The 23,654-nt window shown below is 37.2% G+C and overlaps 1 protein-coding gene across 2 annotated transcripts; it reads left to right on the plus strand.

The window, feature by feature from the left end:
* Positions 1-7,527: 7,527 nt before the first annotated feature.
* Positions 7,528-19,304, plus strand: LOC116209266 (villin-3). Of its 2 annotated transcripts, XM_031542861.1 has the most exons (25): positions 7,530-7,918; positions 9,608-9,740; positions 9,893-9,992; positions 10,478-10,546; positions 10,635-10,871; positions 10,969-11,146; positions 11,317-11,449; positions 11,790-11,949; positions 12,023-12,170; positions 12,295-12,395; positions 12,486-12,644; positions 12,977-13,045; positions 13,164-13,232; positions 13,351-13,488; positions 14,269-14,397; positions 15,484-15,631; positions 15,741-15,751; positions 15,828-15,968; positions 16,039-16,164; positions 16,987-17,049; positions 17,491-17,592; positions 17,896-18,154; positions 18,338-18,540; positions 18,633-18,746; positions 19,011-19,304. In XM_031542861.1, the coding sequence occupies exons 2-24, from the start codon at positions 9,685-9,687 to the stop codon at positions 18,744-18,746; spliced, it is 2,913 nt and encodes a 970-aa protein (XP_031398721.1). In that variant the 5' UTR covers positions 7,530-7,918; positions 9,608-9,684; the 3' UTR covers positions 19,011-19,304. The 2 variants fall into 2 exon arrangements, with proteins under 2 accessions (XP_031398722.1, XP_031398721.1); XM_031542862.1 differs by having other exon boundaries at positions 7,528-7,918; positions 18,341-18,540; positions 18,633-19,304.
* The last annotated feature ends 4,350 nt before the right edge of the window (positions 19,305-23,654 follow it).

Here is a 23,654-nt window from a genome sequence, read left to right on the forward strand (position 1 = left end):
TCCTCGACTTGTTTCATTTTCATAGTACCCGTTATTCCCAGATTTCTTACATCATCTTCTTAAATTCCACCTTTCTCGTCCATGTTGCTCAAAGCAAAGGACGTTTCTCAAATGCTGTGATTCTTCCCTCGTAGTTGTGGTGGATTCGGTAGATCGAATTCTCGATTGGAGCCAATAGAAGGGGCGGAGCCGTAGCCGATTATTTCTTGGTGGCAGGCACTGTTAGTGGCGGATGGGTCCGTGACAGAAAAGTTTTGCAATGCTTGGTGGCTGCTGCTGGAAAGAGTAAAGACCCATACTTGCCAAGGACCTCCATGCCGTGGACCCGACCTTCATTCCATTAATCAATGTAAAGATACTTGGTCGGGCGAAGATGCACCTGGCGAAAACTATATCATAATCACTCGTCTCCGGGCATTTCTTGTTTGCTTTTTTCTTTAGCGATAAGTTTTATCATGTGGGTGTGAAACTATTGCTGATCAACCATCCCTCTGGAACGGGAAGCAATGTCCAGCATCTACTCTGAGCTCTGGAGCCTAAACTTCGGACATGATACAATAGCCGAGATAGATGATGGCTGTGCACTTCCTTCGTGCACGATGAGGCTGAATGCGAGTTCGGGAGATCGAGAATGGGACGTGCAAACCGGGGTTGGCAAATGAGGCGGAATGTTTCTAAGTCGGAGGAAGAATGAAATAAGACTGGGGCCCGGCCAACAAATGGGCGGCGCCACCCCCGCTGCCCCTTTTTCTAATTTAAAAATTGGAACTTTGTGTTGTATAATTAATTAATTAATTGATTGATTAATTCATATGATAATTCCCCCAATAAAACGATATGCTTATTGGATTCTTCCTATATTTTGTGGCAAAATTATTAACATAACTTTCTGCCTTTTTATCTTTTGGCCACTGAAATACTTTTCTGCCGTTGACCAGTCAAATCCCAGTCTCCTCCACAGTTCTTGATTTGCAAGTAGTTTTGTGTTTGATAATAGTGGATATCCCATGAGACAACAGTCAAATATACCTGAATGATAAAATTTACATTAAGCATGCCATCGAATTACCGTGTACAATACATAAAACCTTTTATCGATGAATCGTACATTAGACAAGTCATTCTCTCAGTCTCCAGTTAAAAATAAACTTAATCCACTGATGTGACATTTTTTTACTGCTCTTTAAAAAGTCCACATTCACATAGGCCAATAGAAGATTGCCACCTCGGCAAATCCATGGAGCAAAGAGTAGTGCCGGTTGATTCCCGTCTTTTTGTTCATCCTGTGATTTCGTATCTCTCTCTAGGGGTGGATGTAGCATTGACTCGATGAACCCGGCCAGCAGACCAAGAGCGTCGTCCAAATTCGTCCCCGGATCAACCTCCCCTTTCACAATGGAGCTGATGTCGATGGTGATGAATATGATGGTGACGAGGGAGAGAGAGAAGAAGCGCCAGAGGGACTCAGAATTGGCGGCTCAGGATTCATCCGTTTGATCCTTCCTGTCGAGTTTGCCTTTTGCCAGGAGCTCTGCCTTTCTCGGGTTCAGTTCGAAGGTCGATTGTTGATGCAAACTCGAATGCTCCGACCCTGAACGGAAATCATGAACAGAACAGTTGAGTTGAATTCGATGTTGGGTTCATGAATTGTTAGGATTCTTTACTTGAATGGGTTTGCATGTCCGACTAATCAATCGTGCCGTGATTGCCCCATTGTCGATCTTCCTCCTTGTAATTCTAAGCTAGATGGTTTTTGGTTTCAAGTTTTTTATGTTTTATTTTTAATAAAGAAAGGAATGAGAAAGAAAGAATAATATTTAAAAATGATAGGAATAATTAAAAAATTGTCATATCATCATTTTCCTATTATTTTTTTGATAAAAGTATGACAGAATTGCTCATCTGGTATGCTTTTCAACTGTCAATATTTTATGCAAAGTGAAAAATAATTTGAGGGCACGCTTGGTGTAAAACTCATCTTTTGGATATATTCGACAGTTTTCTTGATACCTCATTAGTGCACATGAATTGTTAGAGCAAGCAATTTTTTTTTCTTGGTACCCAGTATTTAAAGCATTATGGATCCTGATTAATCTACATTTGATACGAGTTATGCATTGAGGGATAAAAGTCTTCTAGTCATGGATGGTCTCTATTTATAAAATTAAAATATTAAATTTTGATTAAAAGAAATAGGTATCGAATCACTTAAACCAATTCATGTTAATCGTTAGTGTAATCAATTGTGTAGTCATGGCTGATACGTCATCATTACATTTCATTACTATTAATAGAAAAACCTTTTGGATTTTTGCATAATTCATCTTACCAAAAAAAAAAAAAACTCCTGTAAGTCATTTTCTCGACCTTTACACGGAGGCATGTGGTCATCCAGCCTGTATATACCATCAGGCGAGCCAATGCGTAAGCGGAGCCGGCATGCCAAGAAGGCGGCAGCTGAGCACCACCTAAAGGTGGCCAATTGAGTAATTGAGATCACGGGGAGTCTATATACTACATAAAAACTCATTCGAGTTTAAAATGACTTATTATGACAATTTAGAAAAGTTATATAGTCTTCCCGTATTTTAGTATCGAAAAGAATCAAGCACCCGAAAAGTGAAAACGGCCTAAGGTGTGAGTACAGCATTTGTCATGTCGGACGATATCAATTATGTGCCCATGATATTGTTTTCACGGGGACATCGATCAGAGTCTCTGAACAATGTTGAGAGGTGGGGGTGGTGGGGTGCCCATGAACGAAGGGGACGGTTCCTGCGACGTCGTTTTCGGCCCTAAGAACACAGTGACCTTCTGTTTGTCAATGGACATGGACCGGCCAAACCGTCCTGTATCTTGTGATATTTTTCCGCAAAATAAATATATCCTACGCAAAAATATTAAAATACCAAAATAATAAAGTCCACAAAATTATTATGCTTGCATTTTTTTATTAATAAGACGGTCTTAATTAATTGAAGTCAGTTGAATTTCTGAACATCATAATATATATACAAAAAAATCATTAATTGTTGTGTATTTCACGTAAATGTCTTTTTTTCTTTTTTTCTCGTTCATTCTTAAGAAAAAAGTCTAAGTAAAATATGGAAGCGAATTATAAGATGAGGACAATGTTCTACTTAACCTCCCCGGACAAACAACGAAGAAAAACTATATATAAAGTAAATGCACGTAACGAATGAGCACAATGCCATTGTAGTTAAATCAAATAGAGGCTTGATTCGCTTGAACTAAATCTCACAAGAATTCGGGTGAAGACTAGGACGGGAGAGTTCTTTACTTGAATGGATTTGCATGTCCGACGAATCAATCGTGCCATATTGCCCCATTGTCGATCCTCCCCTACACAGCCTCGTCAATTCTCTGTTATTTGTTGAATGTGTTTTTTTTCCTTTTTTTTTTTGCCAAATTAGAGCAAATAGAAAGAAACAGTAAAAGAGAGAGAGATTTTTTACCAAGAGATGTTGCTCCGACGAGGTGCCCCCGCCGTCGATCTTCCTCCCTGTAATTCTAAGCTAGATCGTTTTTGGTTCCAAGTTTTTATGTTTTATTTTTAATAAAGAAAGGAATGAGAAAGAAAGAATAATACTAAAAATTGATAGGAATAATTAAAAAATGTCATATCATCATTTTCCTGTTATTTTTTTGACAAAAGTTGGACGGAATGGCTCACCTGGTATGATTTTCAACTGTCAATGTTTTATGCAATGTGAAAAATAATTCGAGGGCACACTTGGTGTAAAACTCATCTTTTGGGGTATATTCGACAGTTTTCTTTATACCTCATTAGTGCACATGAATTGTTAGAGCAAGCAATTTTTTTTTCTTGGTACCTAGTATTCAAAAGCATTATGGATCCTGATTAATCTACATTTGATACGAGTTGTGCATTGAGGGATAAAAGTCTTATAGTCATGGATGTTCTCCATTTATAAAATTAAAATCTCATGATCAGTTTGTTTTCAGGGTTGAAATTATAAAAATTTTAACTTTAACTTTAATTCAATTCACTACACAATAAAAATATATATTTTCCAAATAAAAATTTTTAACTTTAATTTTAACTCAACACACTACACAACATTTTGTCCTTTTTCACAATCAAAATCAAAGTTATTTTAACTCTGAAATCAAATACACCGTTAGATTTTGTTTAAAAAGAATATGTATCGAATCACTTGAATTAATTCACGTTAATTATTAGAGCAATCAATTGTGTAGTCATGGCTGATACGTCATCATTACATGTCATTACTATTAATAGAAAAACCTTTTGGATTTTTGCATGATTCATCTTACCCAAAAAAAAACTCCGGTAAGTCATTTTCTCGACCTTTGCACGGAGGCATGTGGTCATCCAGCCTGTATATACCATCAGGCGAGCCAATGCGTAAGTGGAGCCGGCATGCCAAGGAGGAGGCAGCTGAGCACCACCTAAAGGTGGCCAATTGAGTAATTGAGATTACGGGAAGTCTATACGCTACACGAAAACTCATTCGAGTTTAAAATGACTTATTATGACAATTCAAAAAAGTTATATAGTCTTCCCGTATTTTAGTATCGAAAAGAATCAAGCACACGAAAAGTGAAAACGGCCTAAGGTGTGAGTACAGCACTTGTCATGTCGGACGATATTAATTATGTGCCCATGATATTGTTTTCATGGGGACATCGATCAGAGTCTCTGAACAATGTTGAGAGGTGGGGGTGGTGGGTGCCCATGAATGAAGGGGGACGGTTCCTGCGACGTCGTTTTCGACCCTAAGAACACAGTGACCTTCTGTTTGTCAATGGACATGGACCGGCCAAACCGTCCTATATCTTGTGATATTTTTCCGCAAAATAAATATATCCTACACAAAAATATTAAAATACCAAAATAATAAAGTTCACAAATTTATTATGCTTGCATTTTTTTATTAATAAGATGGTCTTAATTAATTGTTTTTCGATATTGGACTAGTATGCAGGTGTGGCCCCAGATTTTCAATGTGCACGTATTTGTGTCGAAACAGACCATATGATATGTTCGAATTGGTTCCCCTAATTAAAGTTGCCCTACTCAAATAGATAATAGCTTTGCGATTCCTTGATTTTGTCCTTAATAGCCTCCAAAATCGGAGCATGGAACTGTTGCTTCCGAGCCCTAAATTCCGTATTATTTATCTATAAGTTTTCATTGAACAGTTGATCTCGTCAATTTAAGAAATAATTATCATCTCTCGGTTCGCATCAAACTACGACTTGTAAACCTTATTGAGAATTCGAGATGACTTAGTATTGCTCAATTGATGCTCGACAAGCATGTGACTTTCCATTTCTATGCGCATGCATGGCTCTCGAGCCACTCCTTAACTTGGAGAGAAGAATCGATCTACCTAGGCATAAACACCGATTGCTAGCTAAAGACCGACTGAAGCGGCACAAAAAGGTCCGCAATTGAGTTAATTAGGAGCGAACAAACATCTCATATATGAGAAGATATCAGGAATCAATTTGGTCATGGAAGTGTCCGTTTGGTGCAACAGAAAGGATATCATGTCAGTGGCTTTCCCTTTCCCGCAAAGGTTGTCCGTTGTCAATTAAAACGTCGCAGCTGCTGCCCAAACCTTAATTGCCTTAAAGGCAAATTAGCTTAGGTGCTTTTATCGGTATCACTATTGAGTCTTTGTTCAAAACACGCTTTAGTTAAAGTGGTAATCAGCACCAACAAAAGTGTGCGTCAATTGTTCGTAACACTCGCCACCTAATTTGGTCATTCTCCGGTTTTATGAAGAAATCTTATTACCGATCACCGCAGTAGAAGATGTAATCTCGATAGTTGTTTTTCGACGGTGTAGTAGGAAGGGTTTTAGGTGTAAGATTTAAGAGGATTGCTCATTTTTTCATACTAGGTTTTAAAAATAAAATGTATTTTGTCACTTTTTTTTTTTTTAGTATTTCCTTAAAGATTGATTTGATTAATTGGGTGTCTCTGGGTTTGGGACCAAAATTATGGAAAGGAAGGATGGAGTGAGCGTTACTAGAAAAACTCACGGCCGGTTACAGCTTGAGAGTGACATTGGTTGGCGTTTGGTGACAAAGGGAAGTATGATTTCGTTTAATTATAAAATTATAAAATATTTTAAAATAACCCAAAACTTTCATTTCTTTTGAAAATGTGCCCCATCCCTCTCAATTTCTTCACTCTCTTGCATCATTCTTCCTCTCTCTTCTCCCCCATCATTCAATTCACTTTTGCCTTTGCTATCTTCAAATCAACCCTGCACATCAATATGCCTCCTCCGCCTCTCTCACAATCGGCCTCTATGCCTTGAACAGCAGCATTCGATTTGGGACACGAGAAGCCCATGTTCCTAGCATCCAACGAGGGAGGAAAAAAAAATGAAAGAGGATGCAACGTAAGGGGCTGGCAGTGGAGGAGGCTGCAGAGCTTGACGCGAGGTGGGGAGGAGGTGAGGGCCCCACAGATCTCGAAGTTCTTGTTGGCGTTGAGAGGCTGCGGAGATCGACGCGAGTTGTTAAGGAGGTCGGGAAAGGAGGATTCCTTGTTGGGGACAAAGGCGGCCTTGGTGTGGGGTAGGGGTTGTCGAAGGAGAGGACGGGGTCGAGGCGAATCTCACCGAGTCAAAAGAGAGGGCAGGTTCAGGAAGATGAACAGTGAATGGGGTAAAGAGGAGGAAGATGAATATTGAACATGCATGGCAAGAGAGAAGAGGGTGAGATAAAATTAATTTTTTAAAAAAAAATTTAGAAAGTCCATTTTATGAAATCTCTGAGAAATCAACATTACATTATATTGACAATTTCAAAAAACTGCTCATAATATACCATGAGCATAGTATAATATGAGGGCGATCGGACAAATAGTGTCCTAGACATGATTTAACAGTGGATGGGGTAAAGAGGAGGAAGATGAATATTGGACGTGCAAGGCAAGAGAGAAGAGGGTGAGATAAAATTAATTTTTTTTAAAAAAAATTTAGAAAGTCCATTTGATAAAATCTCTGAGAAATCAACATTACATTATATTGACAATTTCAAAAAATTGCTCATCCTATACCATGAGCATTGTATAATATGAGGGCGATCGGGCAAATATTGTCCTAGACATGATTTATTTGTTTTTGAGTCATTTTGAAATTTTAAAATGTTTGTAGTGAAGTTAAACATAGTCTTTAACTCCGTTTCTAGGCGGATCAAATTTTTTATTACATAAATGAAATATTTCAGTAATTTGCTATTTAACGTTAAAAAAAAGTGTAATAAATATAGATATGCACAGGATATGTCATCATGCAAGTGCAACATTTTGACCGGGAAAAACAAACAAAAAAAAACCCATATTTATCTAATGTCGTTTTTCTTTTACTCCGCGGAAAAAAATTGAAAATTCCGCGTTTATCCGTTTTCTGTTGTTTTCTGTTTTTTGCCCTTTTCCGTTAAGGAAAAAAAGGAAGAAAGAAAATCCATATCCATCGATTCTATCCGTCGAACAGTCCGAGCCCAACAATGGCAAGGCATTTCAACAATGGCCGGTGCCATCCCCCGCCGGATCATTTGCCTTAATATAACTCCCTCCCTCTCTCTCTCTCTCTCTCTCTCGGCCAGTGGCATCCTTCCTTCCATTTTGATCATCATTCCATTGCCTTTTTCTTCTTTCTCTGCAACTCCAAATCTCAAAAGCCTCAAAAAGCTAGAGAGAGAAAAGCTTTCTCCCCTCCCCACTCTCTCTCTCTCTCCCCCCGGAACATCATCAATAATCATTCACTTCCATTTCCAGCTCGCCTTCGTCTCTCTCTCTCTCTCTCTCTCTATATCGCCAGCTCTTCACTCCCTCTCTCCCTCTCTCTCTCCGCCGCTGAGCTCACAATTCTCGCGGATAGACTCTCGCCAGGTAATCTCTCTCTCTCTCTCTCTCTCTCTCTCTCTCTCTCGCGCGCGCGATACCTCTGCTGTCCTTCTCCTCCATTTCGGCCTCCTGATCAGCTCCCGCGAGCTCGTGCCCATGGATCTCTCCGTTTTCTTATGATCTCGGTCATCGTTTGTTCGTTCGTTCGTAGCTGAGGATTGAGGTTTCGGATGATAGTTTGACCTCTGTTTTTTTTTCTCTTCTTCTTTTTTTTTAAATGTTTTGCCGATCGCCTTGGTGTGGCGGTGCCCGATTTTGATCTTTCCGTATTGGTTTCCAGCTTGAGCTTTGATCTGATGGATCGCGGCCGCTTTTCAACGGCTCTGTGCGAGCTTTGATTGTTTGATTGATTGTGTACTCTTCGTTGTTTAATAGTTTCTCCTTTCCGGCATGTGCGTTTTTCTTTAGAAAATGGTTCATCGTGCTTTGGAACAGACGAGAACGAGATACGTTTATCTTAGTACGCATGATCGTACTTATTGCTTCAGAGATCAGTTTTACTGCATATTTTGCAACTTGAATTTCTTGTGCTGCCATAAGTTTCAATGCGCAGTACTGTCATTTGGATAGAAACCTCTCGGATGATTGCTAGCTTCTTGCATAACATCTCATGCCAAGGGCGAATGGCTTCCTCGTGTGGCTACTGAAAAATTGCGAGTGAACTGCCGGTGATAGAGTTCAAGTGTTGTCTATGGTGGCATTTGGAAAGCTTCCATGATTGGAATTCCGTACTTTTGGCTGGTCGATGCTGCTGAATGGGCAATCTGATGAGAGTTCGAGTGCTGTCGATGGTGGCATTTGGAAACCTCACTTGTTTGGATTTCCGTACTTTTGGCTGGTCGATGCGTCCGAATGGGCAAGACTGGGCAAATATTTTGGGATTGTTGCAGTAGGTCATAGGAAAAAACAGTGACATAGGCAGTAAGGACTTCTGAGGAAGAATAGGAGTGTTTTTGCCTATCAAAATCTATCAGCAGGATAAGAGATTCTGGCACAGGGATTGAAGAAGCTGGAATTTTTCTTATTCTATGCAGTGATGCTGAAATGGGATCAAGAAAGTTAATAAGATCCCAAAAGACTTGTCATTCTGATACTTGGACCTGCGAAATTTTATGGATCATATAAATCAGATGGCAACATCAGGAGCAACAAATCTCTTGAAGATATACTTACAAAGGATGGGCAGGGTCGGCAAGTGTGCCTATATGTTAGCTGATGCATAGCATGCAGTATACACTGTACTCATGTGTCATAGAATTGTGCGTCCCAAATATTTGCGACAACTTAGTTCCTTCTCTTTCAGATTGGTTATCCAATCTAATAGGCATCAAGAAGTATGTTGAGGCATTTTCTTCCACTATATTGACATGTTGCTAACATGAGGGTGTCTTATGCGCAAGCATTTGTAGCCATACTTGTCTGGTTCTTCTGTACTAGTAATTTGTTTATCATCTTGGTCAGCTTGCTCTTTGCTTGTTTTCCTGTGAATGGTGTTTTTTCCCTTTTGTTCATTAATGTTTCTCTCTTCTCCTGATATAACAATAATTTTATACTCAGCAAATGTCTATGAGCTTTCACAGTAAAATAGCTTAGCACCCTCTGAATGCACTGAGCTACTCACACAAGCATTTTGTGATTTATTCTGCTTTGTTCCTCCGCTGTGTGTTATTGCAGAACTTTCAGGCACTGGAACCCAGTGTTGAAGAAAATCATTCCTGTCACTTCTGAAAGAAAAACGAGTATTGCAGAAGATGTCTAGCTCGACAAAAGTTCTCGATCCCGCTTTTCAGGGAGCTGGTCAGAGGGTGTATCCTTAATACATGTAAAAACTGTCTCATTTCAACTTTAGTGGACATAGCAAATTGTGTTTAGTCATTGATAGTTTTTTATATATATATTTTTTATCATTTTTGTGGGCTTTTCACTTCTATGCATCCTCGTTTACCTTAATAGCTTTAGTGGGACCGATATTTGGCGAATTGAGAATTTTCAGCCTGTTCCTCTGCCTAAGTCCGAGCATGGAAAATTCTACTCAGGGGATTCTTACATTGTCTTGCAGGTAAGACTAATCTTAACCCAATCTTTTGAAGCCTATAAATATTGAAAAATGCTGGTTCAATTCTCTAACTCGTTGATGTTATGGTCGGCATCAAGTGAAAATCTTACAACTGATTTTGGAAGTATGTTAGGGAGGCCCTTTATTATTCTTAAACTTATCCATATGGTAGTACATAAGAGCTGTAGAAATCTTAAGCAAAGTATCAGTTCTCTTGGTTCAAGAATCATCAAACCTGTAGATTTCGTGTGTTGCCTCTTTGGATAATGTACTCCCTAAGTAGGGGCGTGCTCTAGACGAAATCAAGAAATGATTATTGTTCTAGAGGACTTCCTTGTTTAATATTTGTTTGTCTATATTTGGGTTAGAGATTAATATTATGGAACACAAATCTACAGCGTCGCATATACTTCTGTATCAAACTTTCTCGAGAGTTAGATGCTTCACATTCTTGAGGTTCCTTATATTTATTTGTTGCAACTTCGCAGACAACATCTGGCAAGGGAGGTGCTTATCTGTATGACATACACTTCTGGATTGGAAAAGACACGAGTCAAGTAAGTGTTATGACATTCTTTAAATCATAAAATTGCTCACGTTACTTGATAACTGTGGTTAGCCTGAACATATGAATTCTGTGTATAGGATGAAGCCGGCACAGCTGCCATTAAAACTGTTGAACTTGATGCGTCCCTTGGAGGGCGTGCCGTCCAGCACAGGGAAATTCAAGGCCATGAATCAGACAAATTCTTATCCTACTTCAAACCTTGTATTATACCATTGGAGGGAGGTGTAGCATCTGGATTTAAGAAACCTGAGGAAGAAGAGTTCGAAACACGTTTATATGTTTGCAAAGGAAAAAGAGTAGTGAGATTGAAACAGGTTGGAAATCTCAGCATGAACCATGAATACAATGCTCAGAAGTTCGTCTATATGCGAATTTCTTGTTGATCTAGTTCTTTTTCTTGAAATTTATCAGGTCCCGTTTGCTCGGTCTTCACTAAATCATGATGACGTATTCATATTGGATACTCAGAATAAGATATATCAGTTCAATGGCACGAACTCGAATATCCAGGAAAGGGCTAAAGCTTTGGAAGTAATTCAATTCTTGAAGGAGAAATATCATGATGGAACATGTGATGTTGCCATTGTCGGTAAGGACATAAGTCATCATGCTTCTTGCTCTCTCTTATATGTGTATTGCTTTTTGTAAGTAAATGATACTGTGCCATCTTGGGATCTCATATATTGATTATCACCCCTTTATAGAGAACTTCTGATTCTTCAACCTTCGGTGATAAATGTGTCTGGTTTACCATTCCAGATGATGGGAAATTAGATACGGAGTCAGACTCAGGAGAGTTCTGGGTGCTCTTTGGTGGTTTTGCACCGATTCATAAGAAGGTGACCTCTGAGGATGATGTTGTTCCTGAAGCAACTCCTGCCAAACTGTACAGGTACATCATCTTGTACTTGTTTGTATGTTCACTGAAGTGATGAATTAGTTTGACTACTTATATAAGGTGATGGATCTTTGATTTATATAAATATATAGTTTTTTTCTGGTTTGACATCCAAGACCCCATTACTGGAAGTTTTTTTTTGGATAATGCGTTTAGTTGTCAGCATGGATTCAAGTTTACACTTTGTTGACTTTGTGAATGCATAGCATCCTAAAGTACTATATTTTTCTCCTTCACGCGTATTATATTGGGGTATTGTCTTTGTCTGAGAAGCTGACGGTAGCACAACTTAAGAATTTTGTATTACTTCTGTGATATACACTGCTTTTTGTAGCATCATGGATGGAGAGGTGAAAGTTGTTGAAGGTGAACTATCAAAGAGCTTATTGGAAAACAACAAATGCTTCCTTCTTGATTGTGGGGATGAGATTTTTGTCTGGGTTGGCCGAGTAACACAAGTGGATGAGAGGAAATCTGCTAGCCAAGCGGCTGAGGTAGTTCATCCACTGCTTAAACTTACAGAATTGCAAATACAATCTCTGTGCTCATTTTCAAACTTACGTGCAGGGGTTTCTCAGCAGCCAAAACAGGCCAAAAGCTACGCGTATTACGAGAGTCATTCAGGGCTATGAACCGCATGCATTCAAGTCTAAATTTGACTCATGGCCATCGGGATCTGCAGCTCCTGCTGAAGAAGGAAGAGGAAAAGTCGCAGGTAAATCACCTTCTTTTTTAGAAGATTGGAATTGCCTTTAGCTTTACTTTAGTGGCCTCAAAATATGACCCGATATATAACTTTTCTTTCCCTCTTTTTAATGATTCGATTTCATTTGTTTTAGCTTTACTGAAGCAGCAAGGGGGTGGTGTCAAGGGCATGACAAAAGGTTCTCCTGTCAATGAGGAAGTCCCTCCTCTGCTGGAAGGAGGTGGAAAGATGGAGGTAGGTGAAGCTTTCCCTGTTACATGTTCTTCATGCTGTTGCAGTTAACATCCTTTCGACTGATATACTGTACTTTCCTTTCCTTGGTAGGTATGGCGCATAAATGGCAGCGCTAAGACCCCACTGCCAAAAGAGGATATTGGAAAGTTTTACAGTGGAGATTGCTACATTACACTTTATACGTACCACTCAGGAGAGAGAAAGGAAGATTTCTTTCTTTGCTATTGGATTGGAAAAGATAGTATTGAGGTAAATGAAGTGTATGACTGCTAACCATTTGCCGCTAAGAATCAAGATAATCTCATTTCTGTATTGTATTAACTTGCACCCACGCTCCACAATTTGTTCTTGCCATTTTCTATTTGCTCCTTTACTTTTTGAATCAATAATAGAGTTCTTAGCAAGGAAGGCTTTTAAAGTATTTAGATGTATAGATAAATCCCCCTTAGAAATGATAAGAAAATCGAAGATGATTAAAGTAAAAGGATTACACAACCTTTTCTTGTCTTATAATTCGGTTAGATAGTATTTCACAACTTTTATCTTTACTGATTAGATAAACGATATGTTCTGCAATTCAGGAGGACCAAATGACAGCAGCTCGGCTGGCTAATACAGTGTCGAACTCATTAAAGGGAAGACCTGTCCAGGTGCATATTGTCTGTCACTCTACACAACTACCTTACATAAAGTTTGCATCTACCTTACCTTTTTTATTCCATGCTTCATTAATATATATATATGTATGTATGTATATATATTTTGCAGGGTCGTATATATCAAGGTAAAGAGCCACCACAATTTGTTGCACTTTTTCAGCCTATGGTGGTACTTAAGGTATGTAACCTTTTTGGCTGGTTTGTGGTTCAAAAATATAAAAGCCCAATTTTTTCTGATGATAAGAAATCTATTTCTGAAGTTGAAGGACCTGAATTTTCCTGATTGTTTCTTTCAGGGTGGTTTGAGCTCAGGCTACAAGAAGCATGTAGAAGAAAGCGGTTTGACGGAGGATACTTATACACAAGAATGCATTGCTCTCATAAAGATATCTGGCACTTCTATTCACAACAACAAAGCTATGCAAGTTGATGCGGTATGTTGACTAATGATCTTTAGATTTGTATAGATATTTGAATCATATTCAAAAGTCTGAATCCTATAAAAGTAGATTCTTTGTTCAGTCTATCTCATTTCTTATGTTTTGGCTGACAGACCAAAATATGTGAAAACGTGTAGTATGTAAAAGAGGAAAATAGCTGTTAATATCTCCTCTTCTTGCATCTTATGGAACAATTCTTTGTATATTAGCTGATAGAGGGTGAAACTGTAAGAAAGAAAAAAAAAAAAGAGTCAGCAGTATTAATACGGAAGTTTTAAGTGACTGTAGAAGCTCTCGCTTGTTTATGGTTACATGTGGCAGCAATCTAGGTTTATCTTAAATTATTGGACATCCGATACTCATCAGTGCATTGATGTGTGGGCTTGAGGAAATAACTGCAGAAGGATGAAGATGTGTTCGGTTAAGAACAGATGAACAAGTGGAAGGACAATCAATCACATAAAGAAAGTCAATAGTGAAAAATGCTGACTATTTCTGAAAGATCTTCTGTAAAAAGTCTCAAAATAAATCTCCATAAACCAATCAGGCTTCATCTTCAAATGCAGTTAGGTTGGACTGGAGGAGAATGATTTTACTCTAGAGAGGTCTATATTCACCTTCAACCTGTCTATGTTCAACTAGGAAGCTAGTTGTATTCAGATATACTCTTGCAATAGCTTTGGTTCATTGTAATTATCTCCATCTTCCTTATAGTCCTAAAAGATAATTATATCTGTCGTTCTAAGTGCAATTGCATGCTCTATCAATTCTTAGGTGGCTACATCTCTGAACTCGGCTGAATGTTTCCTTCTGCAATCGGGCTCTTCAATCTTTACCTGGCATGGAAATCAAAGCACCTTTGAGCAGCATCAGCTTGCTGCAAAAGTTGCTGAGTTTTTGAAGGTACATTGTCTGCTCCTCTCTCTCTCTCTGTCTCTCTCTCTCTCTCTTTCTCTCTAAGTGTTTCTTTGCTGTCAAGTAATGAGTTACCTACACTTGCAATGTAAGCATGGCTGGTAATAGGGGGCTCTTCCCAGTTTGTGCTTGAGATATTGTACTTTACTAGAAAATAAGTATTGCAACTTTGCATGACAATGATTGAGGTGTTTCTCAATTGGGAAAAGAGTGATTGGGTTAGCTCAAAGCACATATTACCCTAGGACAAAATCTTAAGAGATAGTTTGTCCCAGTGTCCTGGGGTACATGCAGTAGTTGATGATGTTAAAATCTTATTTACATGCAATGCATAAAATTGCTGAGTTAAATAGTTTGTAGTATAGTTGCCTAGCTGGGATACCACCAGGTTGAGGCTTTTGAGATGCATGAAAATGCCAACCAGATGAGGGGAATTTGTCATTATTGAGATGATTGCCAGTTTGAGTCAGCTTGCTATGTTTGAATACGCAACTTTTTACTTGCATTTATTCATCGAAAAAAAAAATCACTTGCATTGCTTAAGTTTATTCACTAAGCTTCTAAAAATACTGGCCCATGCATGTCTCTATATGCTCCTCGCCATTGCTTTGAGTTGCTTAAATGAGAAATAATCTTTTTAGTTTTGTTTGATAAGTACATGAGATTTCACTCCATTGTAGAAAGCCCAACAAAACACAAAGCTCAGCTATATGGCCTGTTTCAGTGTATGCAAAGTAAAATATTCAACAATCAAAAACAGACAAACTGGCCTATATACAGGGTAAGCACATAATTACATCTATGGCATGGGATCTTCAACACAATATCACTATGTCCAAGTAGTGACGTGGACGGTTATTATATAGTTGCATAAAAATCCAACGCAATATCATGCTAGCACTTATAAATTCACAATGTTTTACGGGGGATAGCTTTATCAATAGCCCGATTTGGATTTTGAGTTTTGGAACTCGCATTTACAGAACTTGCACCTCTTGTGAATATTTAACATACCATCTTCAAATGCCTTATGTTTTGTTTGATTTACAAGATCTTTTTTCTTCTGATACACAGCCTGGATCTACTCTAAAACATGCAAAGGAAGGAACTGAAAGTTCAGCCTTCTGGTTTGCCCTTGGAGGGAAACAAACTTACACCAGTAAAAAGCCTTCGCAGGAGACTCTGAGGGACCCACATTTGTTTACATATTCAATCAGAAAAGGTATGTGCCTTGTATGTGATCTAAATGAAAGCAGCTTCTTTTAACAAATTGATTTATCTGATTTAATTCTAACTATTTTTCCTTTTCTTTCACTATGTGTGTTTCGCAGGAAAGTTCGAGGTGAGTTATAGTTTTCTACTGGTAAGAGTATTTATGAGGTTAGTTGCTTCTACCCTCCTGATGTTCATATATGCAGGTTGAGGAAGTATACAACTTTTCGCAAGATGATTTGCTGACAGAGGATATCTTGATTCTGGACACTCATGCTGAGGTGTTTGTTTGGGTTGGCCAGTCGGTAGATTCCAGCGAAAAGCAAAGTGCTTTTGAAATTGGTCAGGTAGTGATTGCTATCGTAATGTTTGTTTCTTGCATTTGTTTACTTCATTCACTAATTAAGTACTTTGCAGAAATACATAAACATGGCTGCATCTCTGGAGAATTTGTCCCCAAATGTACCCCTGTACAAAGTGACTGAAGGGAATGAACCATGCTTTTTTACCACATACTTTTCATGGGATTCTGCAAAAGCAACAGTACGTGTTGCACACCTTTTGCTTCTCTACCATACTGCAATGCATACATATTCTTGAACTAAAAATATCTGTACAACTTAATATGGGCTATCTTATGTTAGAATAAAAATAATTGAGGCACTGGGATCCTATGTCCTTTACGTCTTTGACGAAGAACATTCCAACAGTCTTTAAAGTATTGGATTGCTGAGCGGGAGGTGTTCAGTCTATGAAACAGGCTGGAATTGGCGAAGGTGGAAGGATGCCCATAGAATTTGAATGGGAATGATTAATCATCAAACTGAGTGCACTCTGGACTTAATTGTCATCATTTTTGCTTAGATTTGAATTATAAAGAACTTTCATCAATGACGTCAGTGTTTCTTTAATTTTTGCTAGGGTATCAAATAGGGAAACCCTTTAGTCATGAACCTGATTATTATGATCAGAGAGGAGGCATAGGAATCCCCTATTTATGGACCTTAATATATGTAAGGTTTTTGATGGTTGTGGAGCCATTAGGTGACTGATCAAGACCGAGACATTGGTAAGATAAAGAGGTAGATAAAAGGTAGCAATGTTGATTAGATGAGAAATCAGTGTTAAGACAGTTGACCATCATTTTCTTGGGGACTCAAACTTGTAAAGCAATGGGAGCATATCAATGTTAGTTTTTTCTTGTAAAATCTTTGTTATATGCGATGCTTTATGTAAGGATTTCAATGTGCATGCTGTCATAGAATTGTTTTCTTTGATGATAAGATTTCTCCTTTTTAACTTAAGTTAGCAAAACCGAACGAACCACAACTTCTTACTGTCCTTAACAATTTTCATGTGATGCAGGTTCAAGGAAACTCATTCCAGAAAAAGGTTGCTCTGCTTTTCGGAGCAGTACATGCTCTCGAGGTAAATATCTGGATGTTTCTGCTAGGTCCTGCTGCTTAAGATATTTTTCAGAAGTGTATATGGCAATTCTGCGAGGAAAGAGCTAAATATTTGTGGGGAAGCAGAATTTCATGAGAAACTAGTCTGCTGTAACATTTATAACTTTTACCCGTGAAAACATGTCTGTCCTGTGGCACTGCTGATGCTAAGAGTTGTGTGTGAGTTAGGTGGGTTTCAGGCTTCTAATTTCAATAGTCCCTTAAAAATGCTCGAGGAATTTAGGAATGAGAAATGGGCATTACAAGATTGTCCCTTTGATGCTTGAATGCCACCCACATCTGTGAGAGCCTGCTCCCAACGTGGGCATTTCTAGTGCAGGAGGCAAACATGTATAACATTGGTATATATTATCAGTGAACTTTGCTTTATAACCTTCTTATGGCTTTTTTATTACCAAACCAGGAAAAGTCAAATGGCAGTCCAGGAGGACCAAGGCAAAGAGCTGAAGCTTTAGCTGCCTTAACCAATGCATTCCATCCATCTTCTGGGAAACAATCTTTCATGGTATAGGATCTCTCTCCCCATTAATTTATAGTCTGTATCTCTGTCAATGTCTTGAATGGTGCTTATAGTTTCCTAATTACGCAATTAAAAGAGGCCATACGAGTTTATCATCTGTACGCCTTTGTAAACCTTGTCCATTATGGAGGCCATATAAAAGATACACCCGAGGGTTGTGCAATCTAATTCACTTGCTCATGTCTTTGGTCTCTGAACTTGCCCTGCTTTTTCTCTTTTCTTGACACTGAGTCTATGTTTTGTGTTTTGTTGCAACTAATATGATTTATTTCTTCTCTTGGGCTCCAGGATAAATCAAACGGTTCTAGTGGAAGTGGTCCAAGGCAAAGAGCTGAGGCCTTGGCCGCCTTAAATTCTGCCTTCAGTCAATCTTCTGTGGGTAAGCTTTCTCCTGTTCAGAGGTCAAGTGGGACAGGTCAGGGTTCGCAGAGAGCAGCCGCTGTAGCAGCTCTTTCTAATGTTCTCACTGCGGAATCGAAGAAGAAATCACCCGATGCATCTCCAACGAAATCAATTGAGAATGCCCCATCCGAAAATAGCTCACCAGGCAAGTAATCCTTTATCTTCGCGGATGTAGCTTTTGTTGTCACGCATTTCTAGTCATAAGGTTTGGCTTCATGGGACTGAATCTTGCACGTTTGTCTGTAAGCTTATTCTCTCTCTCTCTCTCTCTCTCTCTCTCTCTCTCTCTCTCATATGGAGGAGAAAATTATTTCTCTTTTTGAAACAGAAGATTCTCAAGAAGTGTCAGAGCACAAGGAAACGGAGGAAGCTGCTCCTGTTACACCGACTAGCGTGGAGGATTCAGAACCTAAGCAAGAAAGTGAGCAGTATGAGACTGATAGTGCAAGTGCCCCAACCATATTCAGCTATGACCAACTGAGGGCTAAATCTGAGAACCCTGTTACTGGGATTGATTTCAAAAGGAGAGAGGTCAGTCATGTTATCAAAATTTTAGTGCTGGAATTAGTTGATGCACGTGATTTCGATCTTGACTCGCATTTTTCTTCCCATTCAATTCTCAGGCGTATCTCTCTGATGAGGAGTTCCAGAGCGTGCTTGGAATGACCAAGGAAGCTTTCTATAAATTGCCAAGGTGGAAGCAAGACATGCACAAAAGGAAAGTCGACCTCTTCTAGGTACCATAAATTCGACTGAGTGCTTCGGCTTTGCCTACTTCACATGCTTATTTGTGGGACTCTCCGTTTGTTCCCCCGTTCATTGACGAGTTGAGTGTTCGTTTTATTGGGACCCTCATGCCCTCGATTGCATTCGTGTCTAGCGTCATGCCTTCTGATTAATTTGTAGCTGTCAGAAGAAATGTGTTTGGTTTGTGAATACTTGGGATGCCTTTATTATATATTTATTTATTTTTCTTTTTCTTTTTATTTCACCCCTGGAAGAAAAGGGAGGAACCTGCTGCCTCCATTTCATTTATGGTCGGGGTAAAAATGGTAAATGATAGTCGTCGGTCTTTGAAGAAGACAGCGAAGTGGGAAAATTCTTTTGTTTTGTTGGTCAGCTTGTAATCTCATTTGTGCCTTTTCCCTTCTCCTCATTTCATTCAATTACACTTGTGCAAAAGGGATGTATATGTAATATTGCATATTTCTTGGTTTTAATTTTTTGGACTTTAATGTAAAAATGTGACATTTGTTGGTCTGTAATCGTATACGTATATTATGTGCTTTCGTTTCCCTATTGTTTTTGGCGGGTGATTCGAGATGGCCGTTCTCATAAGTGGAAGAACGATGATAACCAAGTCGAGCATGACATTGGTCCCGGGGAAGTTCCATGGCAGGTCCTGATCTAAACGGGGAGATGGTTACATTTCGGATTGTGCATCAGTGGAGAATACTTTTAATACATCGAAACGGAAATCGGCACTTAAAATCCAAAGCAAGTCAGGTGACTCCTAACTATTTCCCTGATAAAGAAAATATGGTATGGTCAACTGTGGTTGAGGACCTTAAAGGTGCTGAAAAATCATCAGGAGCTTCCCATAGTTGACGCCATCGGGCATTCCATTATGGCCGGTTGGCAATTAACCAACGCAACGAGGAGAGGAATGTGAATGGGGGACTTGTCATAATATTCCCAGGTCAAGCCACAAGCTCCGGTCTCCCACTGGAAGCCCACTGTATGTGTAAAAGATCAACAATAATTTTTTAGAAAAAAATTGGTAAAAGTTTCAAATATTCTAACGAGTATAGTCGTACTTTTGCCAATCGTGGTTTGACAACGAGCACATTTCATCAAAGAGCAATCCTTTTGCCAGTAACATGTTAATACTAGTAATCAAATTCGGGCACTGCACAGGATAGAACTTGAATTTGTGTTTTTCCCTTATAGGTTCGTATTGATTACTATATAACTACAATTAAGGGTTAAGGAGAGAAAACGTGTCATACTAGAGAAAAAAATGCAACCGAGAGCGGAACTACCATTTGAGCTTAGGAAAGAGAATGTGTCATATTATATAGAGAAAATGAAATAGAGAGCAACTACTACTTAGGATTTAGGAGAGAGAAAGTGTCATGTAAGAGAGAGAGTGAAACTACAATTTAGTGTTTAAGAGAGAAAGTGTCATGTTAAAGTAAAAAATGAATAAAAAGCCAATTATCATTTAGGGTTTAGGAGAGAGAAAATGACATGTAATAGATCGAGCGGAACTACCATTTAACGTTTAGGAAAGAAAAAGTGGCATGTTAGAGAGAGAGTGGAATAGAGATCGCAATTACCATTTAGGGTTTAGGAGAGAGTGTGTGTCATGTTAGAGAGAAAAAAAATGGAATAGAGAACGGAAATACCATTTACCATTTAGGATTTATGAGATAGAAAATGTCATGCAAAAAAGAAAGTGGAACTACCATTTAAGATTTAAAAGAGAGAAAGTGTCATGTAAGAGAAAGCAGAACTATCATTTATGGTTTATGAGAGAAAGTGTTATGTTAGAGAGAAAATGTACAAAAGAGAGCACAACTACCATTTAAGGTTCAGGAGAGAGAGTCACATGAGAAAGAGAACGGAACCACCATTTAGGGTTTAGGAGAAAGAAAGTGTTGCATTAGAGAGAGAAAGTGATATAGTTTGCAAAACTATCATTTATAATTTATGAGAGAGAAAACGTCACGTAAGAGACAGAGTGAAACTATCATTTAGGGTTTAAGAGAGTGAAAGTGTTATGTAAGAGAAATAGCGGAACTACCATTTAGGAATTATGAGAGAGAAAATGTCATGTTATAGAGAAAAGGAATAGAGAGCACATCATTTAGGGTTTAGGAGAAAGAGTCATGTAAAAGAGTGAATAGAACTACTATTTAGGATTTATTAGAGAGAACGGAACTACTATTTAGAGTTTATGAGAGAAAACGTGTCACGTTAGAGAAAGAATGTGGAGGAGACAGCATACTATCATAACATTTTCCCTCTCCGAGCAAACAACGGAACTATTTTAACACTCTCTCTCATAAATCCTATATCGTAGTTAGACTCTCTATTTCACTTTTTTCTCTCTAACATGTTATTTTCTCGCTCTTAAACCCTAAATAGTAGTCCTGCAATCTATTATACTTTCACTTTTTAACATTACACTTTCTCTCTTCTAAATCATGAATGGTAGTTTCTCTTTCTCTTTGCATGATATTCTCTCTCTTAAACCGATAGTTACACTTTTTATTCCACTTTCTCTCTCTAACACGACAATTTCTCTCTCTTAAACCCTAAATAATAGTTTTGCTCTCTATTTCACTTTCTCTTTTAAACATGACATTGTCTCTCTCTTAAAGCCTGAATGGTAGTCCCGCTCTTTATTCCATTTTATCTCTTTACCACGATACTTTCTATTTTTTAAACTTTAAATGGTAGTTTCGCTTTCTCTTGCATGACACACTCTTTCTTAAACCATCAATGATAGTTGCGCTCTCTATTCCATTTTCTCTTTCTGACACGACATTTTTTTTCTCTTAAACCCTAAATGGTAATTCCACTCTCTATTTCAATTTCTCTCTCTAATACGACACTTTCTCTCTCTCTTAAACCTTAAATGGCAATTTCATTCTCTCTTATACATTACTCTATTTCCTAAACCCTAAATGGTGATTGTGCTTTCAATTCCACTTTTTCTCTCTAACATGATATTTTCTTTCGTTTAAAACCTAAATGATAGTTCCGTTGTCTACTCCATTTTCTCTCTCTAACATGCACTTTCTCTCTCTTAAACTCAAAATATAATTGCCCACTATATTATATTTTATCTAATATAAAAATTATGATTTTATTTATTTTTTAAAAAAATAAATATGATAATAGATCTTTGAAAACACAAGCATGATATATTTTTATAGATAAAATCCAACCCAAATTTAATATAGATAATAGTTAATGTGATTGACAGTTAATGGAGTCATACAAAATATATAGCACATCATATCTTTTAACGTCTTATGTACAAAATCTATATTTATAATATTTGGTGTAATTGTACAAATCTATATCTATATGTTTTGGAAAAAAAAATTAAAAAGAATTCGTTTTGTAAAAAATATTGAAAAAATCTAGAAAATAACAACCAATCCCACAAATTATTTAGTTTTAAAAGTAATAAAAAAAATTAAAAATTATTTTTTAAAGAAAGTTAAAATGAAAAGGATAATGATCGATCCCATAAATATATATATTTAAAATTTTAACCATAAGTTCATTTTCTAAAAAATGCTAAAAAAGATTGAGAAAATAGCAAGCAGTCTAACAAACTATATTGCTTTAACTATATTAAAAATTTAAAAACTCTTTTTTATATAAAGTCAGAATAATCGATAAAATAATGACGGGTAGCACAAATATAAAAATATGTATATATTTTATAAATTTAAAATAAATCAAAAGTTCGTTTCCAAAAGATGCTAAAGTTGAGAAAATAAGAACCGCTCCTACAAATTATATTATTTTAAAAATATAAAAAAATCTTTTTAAGAGAAATTTAAAAATCAAGAAAATATTAGTTTGGGACTATTAGCTTATTTATCATGTTCATTATAGATATTGCAATAAATAATAAATTTTTCCATTCCTCTTCATCAAAAAGAACCATATACATGCTAATTAAGTCTTTGTTCTCTGTTTTCACTGCATCCCATAATTTAATTACTTTAACTTTTATCTTCCATGAATCTTTTTCATTCACTCAATAAATTGGAGGACACACTGAAAAATCAAAGAGAAAGTGTAATGCGTAAATCAGAATTAAAGAAAACAAATCTATACAGTAATCAAAGAAGTAAATGTTGATGGAGGGATTGAAGAGTCTATACAGTTCTTGGGGTTTCTCGTTTTGTCGGGAGATCGTGGGCTCCTTCTTTTATAAACAGGTGTACATGGTTTGTTTCTAAAAAAATTATAAATAATATGATGTGTCACAGTTTAGGAGTAGCAATCATCATTATATCTATAAAAGATTTAATAAATCAGATTTTATCATACCATATGTTTAAAAAATTAAAACAAAATCCTTCTTATTAAATAATTAATATAAAAAAATTCAAAAATTTGAGAAAATTTCATTCATCAATTCGGGCATTCTAATGCAATCTGGCTGGACCCACCAAAACTCCACTTTATATTATACTAGTCATGAGCATGTGCGTTGTACCGGATAAAATTTGATAATTATTTTTAAAGAATTTTATAATATATTGTTTTAAACATTTGTGTATATTAATCTATATCATTATAATTTATATTTTCTTTAATAATTCTTATTAGTGTATAAGTTATAAAATGGGAATTTTTTTTGAAAAACTCGCCTTTTTGAAATTGAGGAGCTCACGTCTACCATAGCAAAATAATAGACATATTTGGCCTTTCACATTCTCAATACTTGTACGGTGTTATATTGTATTAAAAATTGAGCTCTTGAAAAAATTTGTTTTTATAAATTTGTTTTTGGATAAAATTAATACACCTAAAAGGATAAAATTAATTCATCTTTTATTATTCTTTTCAATTAATACATCAAAATATATAACTACTAGATCTATATATATGTA

This window comes from Punica granatum, chromosome 5 (genome assembly GCF_007655135.1).
Source record: "Punica granatum isolate Tunisia-2019 chromosome 5, ASM765513v2, whole genome shotgun sequence".
Classification (NCBI taxonomy): Eukaryota; Viridiplantae; Streptophyta; class Magnoliopsida; order Myrtales; family Lythraceae; genus Punica; species Punica granatum.

Excerpts from the sequence above, each read along its gene's own strand:
- LOC116209266 (XM_031542861.1), top strand. The coding sequence starts at position 9,685 with ATGTCTAGCTCGACAAAAGTTCTCGATCCCGCTTTTCAGGGAGCTGGT. Across the intron at positions 10,872-10,968 it reads GAGTAGTGAGATTGAAACAG|GTCCCGTTTGCTCGGTCTTC; the intron begins GTTGGAAATCTC and ends GAAATTTATCAG. Across the intron at positions 18,155-18,337 it reads ATCCGAAAATAGCTCACCAG|AAGATTCTCAAGAAGTGTCA; the intron begins GCAAGTAATCCT and ends TTTTTGAAACAG.